Source organism: Pelodiscus sinensis, chromosome Z (genome assembly GCF_052426305.1).
Source record: "Pelodiscus sinensis isolate ZL-2025 chromosome Z, ASM5242630v1, whole genome shotgun sequence".
NCBI classification, from domain to species: Eukaryota; Metazoa; Chordata; order Testudines; family Trionychidae; genus Pelodiscus; species Pelodiscus sinensis.
In genome coordinates, this window is record NC_143085.1 from 4,087,252 (window position 1) to 4,093,251 (window position 6,000).

The following is a 6,000-nucleotide window of genomic DNA, read 5'->3' on the forward strand; positions in this document are numbered from 1 at the left end:
GAAGTGTCTGAGAGGTATGTGATGATAGGAGTAAGAGAAGCTTGGAAGAGAAGTTTTAAACCCCAATGTTTACTGATAATTAAGACAAATATAGTCTTGTGCCCCTTTTGGCATCCAAATTAAAAAAAAGTGACATTTCTTAGTTGAACAGTACAGAAATTTGCTCAGTCAGGGCTCGACAATTTAGAGCCACAGACAAGTAGATTATAGCCCGGCATGGCGCTGCAGCAAGATCAGCGCATGCGCAGCGCAGTTTGCGCATGCACAGCATCCTGAACCATGCGGCTGGTAAGCGGGGCTTGCCGCAGCTTGGCGAGCCCTGCTGATCGTAATACAAGCTAACAGCACAACTTCCTATGAAATCCCTGACGATGCATTCTCTGCTTCTAACAGCCCTCTGAAACAATCAACAAGCTAAAAAGCGAGTCTCCAGAGCCTACTATGCTATGGAATAGTAACTCAAATACCATAGTGTATTTTCTCTTACACGGCCTTTAACAGTTACTTACGGGAAGACAGGAGACTGGGAATTCATATCTGTACTCCTCAGCTTGGAGTTTGTAAACCAGCTTCATCATTGGGCCACTGGAAGCAAGGACAAGGAAAAACACTGTGAGCATCTCTCTTCCCACCCTTATTTTAGTTATATGTTTAAATAATGGGAAGTCAGTCAAATACCAGTTTATAATTCACCACGTATATTCCACAGCTCTGAAGTTACCTGGGGTCCAGGAAATCCAGGGCAATTGCATACTCTGTAGGATTTGCTCTTCCATGCAAACAGCGAAGATTCCAACCTACAATAACACCATCCAGACTACCAAAAATAGTTTCCACCAGCCATGGGAAGATGGCATGCAGTTCCTACAGGAAAACAACCAGAAAAAAAAAAGTGCAATCATAACAGATGACAGCTAAATATAATTTTTAAAAAAGAAAGGTTTCTGTTCAAGTAGATTCTTTGTCTGGAAGAACCTAAATTTCAGACATCTGAATGCATGACACAATTTCCACCAACTACAGTCAATATGTGTCATGTACATAATTTTTGCTACTGCCAGGACACACTTCTCTGTGCAGAGCATTCAATTAAATGTGATCAATTAAAATATTGGAGTTTTGTTACTAATGGAACAGCAATGTAACATTTGGGAAACTACTGAACTCCTAAAATTTCACAGAAGGATCTCAAATTTTTTACAAAAGGCACAAATGAAAAAAAATTAAAATAAGAATTATACAACTCCACTGAAGCATAGCTCAAACACTAACATAAAGGATGCTGCTCTGTACCTTGGCAGGAAAGTCTTCAATTACTATCTCCAGATCATGGCACCTCTGAACAAAGGGCTTGTTCATGCAATCTGCCTTCAAACTGGCCTGTTATGGACAGAAACTGAAATCAGATCACTTCAAGAGAAAGTAAAAAGGACAACACTGGCAAAGATTTTGGAAGAGAATTCTGTAGTAACAGTGTTATATATTGCGCTTGTAACAAAGCAACAGGCTGTCATTGTTTCCATCATAAGACTTAATATTTTAAACTTGGACTTTTTAACCTACTTTGACCTACATTACAATTTTTAAATAAAGAACAAGTAGTCAAATTGTGACCATTTAAGTTCTATGAAAATAGGACTACATAACATTTAGAATGGCCAACAAACACTAGAGCAGCCTTTCCCAAACTATGGGCCGTGGCCTAGTACTGGGCTACAGGGAAAAAGCACCGGGCCTTGGTGTGGTTGCTGGGATGTTCTGGGCCCGGAGTGCCTGTGTGGCGCCAGGTTCCCCAAGCCCTTGGCCGGCCTGGGCAGAGTCTGCAGCTGGATCTTCTGGCGCCCGGCAGATGCGTACCTGGGAGGAGGGGGGAAAGGAAGGAAGGAGGAGGAGGAGGGGAGAGCCGGCCATCAGAAGCAGCACTGGACGGGGGAATCAGAGCAGGCCAGGGAGATTGGGTGAGGGGCAGCCAGCAGAAGCAGAGCTGGGCAGGGGGCTGGCCGGGGGAGATTAGGAGAAGGAGTAGAGGAGAAGCGGCCGCTGGAAGCTGGGCTTGCCTTGGGCATCGGGACTGTCCGTGAGAGATTGGGAGGCTGACAGAAGCAGGGCTGCCAGGGGGCGCGAGGTTGGGGGTAGGGAGCTGGCCAGGGAAGATGGAGGAGGGGGGAGGAGAAGCGGCCGCCAGAAGCAGGGCTGGACGCGGGCAGTGGGACTGGCCAAGGGAGATTGGGAGGAGAAGCAAGGAGAACTGGCTGTCTGGGAGGGGATTGGGGGAAGCGAGGCTGGCCAGAGGTGCAGTAGGGGGAGCAAATCAGCCAGCAGGGAGTGGGACTGACCCGGCCATATGCAGATCTTGGGGCGCTGCCCACCCCGCAAAGCACAAGTGATTCCAGCCCAGGGATTCTATTGTGCCTCCCCCCCACACACACACCCCCTCTCGAGTAGTTGCGAACTGTCTGGCTGGTAGACACACTCATGCAGTCTGAGCACATTTACCAGCCAGGCAGTTCGAAACTACAAACTGATACATCTAATAATAATAAAACATACCTAATGAGAAAATACCAAACATGTTCTATGTCTGGTATTTTCTCAGTTTGTTTTTTATGTGTTTATATTTTTGGGCTGCAAAAAACAGTACTGAAAAAAAAGGGTTCCAACTAAAGTAAAAAGTTTGGGAAACCCTGGTCTAACCAGCTTTCTGTCTGTCTTACAGTCCATTTATCCAATCCATATTCCTTAACTTGAGGGCAAGAATATTGTGGGTGACCATATCAAAAGCTTTGCTAAAGCTAGCACTGGGGCTTTGAGAGGACTAGAAACAACTTACTTGAACATTCATCATTTGATTAATGAATATGCAAATATGCAAATGAATGTTACCGGTCCTCCAAAAGTTCGTGAATTGATTTACTGGTCCCCATGTCAAAAAGTTTGGGAACCCGTGCATTAGAGTATTTGAGAAGAGGATCTGGAACTTTCTCCATGCCATTCTCACAGATTGCTTTTGGATTATATGCTGTGCATTTTTCTTGTAGATAATTTGCCAGGAATTAATGTGTAGAGGATGAAAATTTTTAAGTGATTATCTAGCAATTCATTAGTCAAAAGTAATAGCATTATAATACTTTCTTAATACCGATGACCATTCGTACTGGCACTTACCAATAGGAAGCTAGGCTGTTGTAAGTGAGGAACAGCCATAACTGTCTTTCTATAATACTCAAAATGGCCTCAGGAAAACACTGCAAAGAAAAGTCAGAAACATCTTCATGAATATTAAAATCTCATGTTATAACACTGGTAAAACTCACTTTCTGATACGTTTACGTTTATGCACAAAAACAGGCAAATGTATGTTTATTATGGCTCTGTGACGGGATTAAACCAAGACAGATCCCTAACAATGGTAACTACATTATATTCCCCTTATAGTTGCTAGCACATTCATAATGAAAACATAACTGAGTGGGAGGCAAAAGGGGGATGCAAAAAGAGCCTTGCTTATAGACTGCAGCTGCTGCAGGAGCACAAAACCGTACCTGGGGGTGCAATTCATACAGCATGGACTGTATGACGTGTTCAGGGAAGCACTGGTCCAGCTGCAGAAAGAAGACACTACCCAGATGAGAGATTGCAAACAATTAAGGCTACAGTTCCCCCTGAGGTGGTGGCTACCGACATGGAGAGCACAAGCACATTACCCCCAAATTGCTGTCTCTCAGGAAAGAACAAAGAAGGGACTAAGAGAAGCAGGCTCCTGGAAGATTTTCTCTTGGCTGGGGAGCAGGGGTGCTTAGACCCCTCTAGGGCCCTGAATGCTGAGGTCCCAGCAGCCTCCCCCTGGGGAGGAAACCCTACGAAGGAGCTGGATATGGAGGCCCAGCCTGCAACTGCCCCAAGAACTGGGACCCCCCCAGCCTGCAACTGCCCCAAGAACTGGGACCCCCCCCAGGAGTGGGTACCAGGGGGCCCAGCCCGCAACCCCCCCAGGGCAGACACCGGGGGGCCCGGCCCGCAGCCCCCCCCCAGGGCAGACACCGGGGGGCCCGGCCCGCAGCCCCCCCCCCGGGGCAGACACCGGGGGGCCCGGCCCGCAGCCCCCCCCCGGGCAGACACCGGGGGGCCCGGCCCGCAGCCCCCCCCCGGGCAGACACCGGGGGGCCCGGCCCGCAGCCCCCCCCCCGGGCAGACACCGGGGGGCCCGGCCCGCAGCCCCCCCCCCGGGGCAGACACCGGGGGGCCCGGCCCGCAGCCCCCCCCCCGGGGCAGACACCGGGGGGCCCGGCCCGCAGCCCCCCCCCCCGGGGCAGACACCGGGGGGCCCGGCCCGCAGCCCCCCCCCCCGGGGCAGACACCGGGGGGCCCGGCCCGCAGCCCCCCCCCCGGGGCAGACACCGGGGGGCCCGGCCCGCAGCCCCCCCCCCGGGGCAGACACCGGGGGGCCCGGCCCGCAGCCCCCCCCCCGGGGCAGACACCGGGGGGCCCGGCCCGCAGCCCCCCCCCCGGGGCAGACACCGGGGGGCCCGGCCCGCAGCCCCCCCCCGGGGCAGACACCGGGGGGCCCCGCCCGCAGCCCCCCCCCCCCGGGCAGACACCGGGGGGCCCGGCCCGCAGCCCCCCCCCCGGGCAGACACCGGGGGGCCCGGCCCGCAGCCCCCCCCCCGGGCAGACACCGGGGGGCCCCGCCCGCAGCCCCCCCCCCGGGGCAGACACCGGGGGGCCCCGCCCGCAGCCCCCCCCCGGGCAGACACCGGGGGCCCGGCCCGCAGCCCCCCCCCGGGGCAGACACCGGGGGCCCCGCCCGCAGCCCCCCCCCGGGCAGACACCGGGGGCCCCGCCCGCAGCCCCCCCCCGGGCAGACACCGGGGGCCCCGCCCGCAGCCCCCCCCCGGGCAGACACCGGGGGCCCCGCCCGCAGCCCCCCCCCGGGCAGACACCGGGGGGCCCGGCCCGCAGCCCCCCCCCGGGCAGACACCGGGGGGCCCGGCCCGCAGCCCCCCCCCGGGCAGACACCGGGGGGCCCGGCCCGCAGCCCCCCCCCGGGCAGACACCGGGGGGCCCGGCCCGCAGCCCCCCCCCGGGCAGACACCGGGGGGCCCGGCCCGCAGCCCCCCCCCGGGCAGACACCGGGGGCCCGGCCCGCAGCCCCCCCCCGGGCAGACACCGGGGGGCCCGGCCCGCAGCCCCCCCCCCGGGGCAGACACCGGGGGCCCGGCCCGCAGCCCCCCCCCGGGCAGACACCGGGGGGCCCGGCCCGCAGCCCCCCCCCCGGGGCAGACACCGGGGGGCCCGGCCCGCAGCCCCCCCCCGGGCAGACACCGGGGGGCCCGGCCCGCAGCCCCCCCCCGGGCAGACACCGGGGGGCCCGGCCCGCAGCCCCCCCCCCGGGGCAGACACCGGGGGGCCCGGCCCGCAGCCCCCCCCCCGGGGCAGACACCGGGGGGCCCGGCCCGCAGCCCCCCCCCGGGCAGACACCGGGGGGCCCGGCCCGCAGCCCCCCCCCCCGGGGCAGACACCGGGGGGCCGGCCCGCAGCCCCCCCCCGGGCAGACACCGGGGGGCCCCGGCCCGCAGCCCCCCCCCGGGCAGACACCGGGGGGCCCCGGCCCGCAGCCCCCCCAGGCCCCGCCCCCCCGCACCTCAGCCCGCTGTCCCGGCCCGCGCGCCCCGCCTCATTTTCAACCCGCCGCCGCGTCTTCCTCCCTGCGCGGGACCGGCGCGGTCATTTGACGTCACTTCTCTGGGCGCGCGGCAATGACGGAAGCCCCTGCCCCTCTCCCGGGCGGGCGGGAAAGCAGCGCGCGGTGCCCATGCGCAGTGGGGAGGTGGCGCTTTCCCTCCTCCGCATCCGAACGTTGCCAACTTTCCCGAGCGGGCCGTCCGGACCCCCATTCGCGGCAATGGCGCCCGGCCGGGAAGTTGGCAACGGCCTGCATCCTGCTAGCCAAGGCACCCCGGGGCGGGGGGAGCGATTGTGGTCCTTGTATTAGGGCAGGAC

At 59.1% G+C, this 6,000-nt stretch overlaps 1 protein-coding gene across 3 annotated transcripts in view; it reads right to left on the bottom strand.

The window, feature by feature from the left end:
* Nucleotides 1-5,781, bottom strand: part of SMPD4 (sphingomyelin phosphodiesterase 4) — a 39,523-nt gene extending 33,742 nt beyond the window's left edge. For 2 of the 3 annotated variants that reach the window (XM_075897974.2, XM_075897972.2), the window contains exons 1-6: nt 5,642-5,781; nt 3,543-3,602; nt 3,166-3,245; nt 1,294-1,380; nt 722-864; nt 510-585 (exon numbers count right to left, since the gene is read on the bottom strand). In XM_075897974.2, coding sequence (XP_075754089.2) covers nt 510-585; nt 722-864; nt 1,294-1,380; nt 3,166-3,204 — 345 coding nt within the window. In that variant the 5' untranslated portion in view covers nt 3,205-3,245; nt 3,543-3,602; nt 5,642-5,781. The remainder of the gene's footprint in view (nt 1-509; nt 586-721; nt 865-1,293; nt 1,381-3,165; nt 3,246-3,542; nt 3,603-5,641) is intronic. The other variant, XM_075897973.2, reaches the window with a different exon arrangement.
* Between the last annotated feature and the right edge of the window lie 219 nt (nt 5,782-6,000).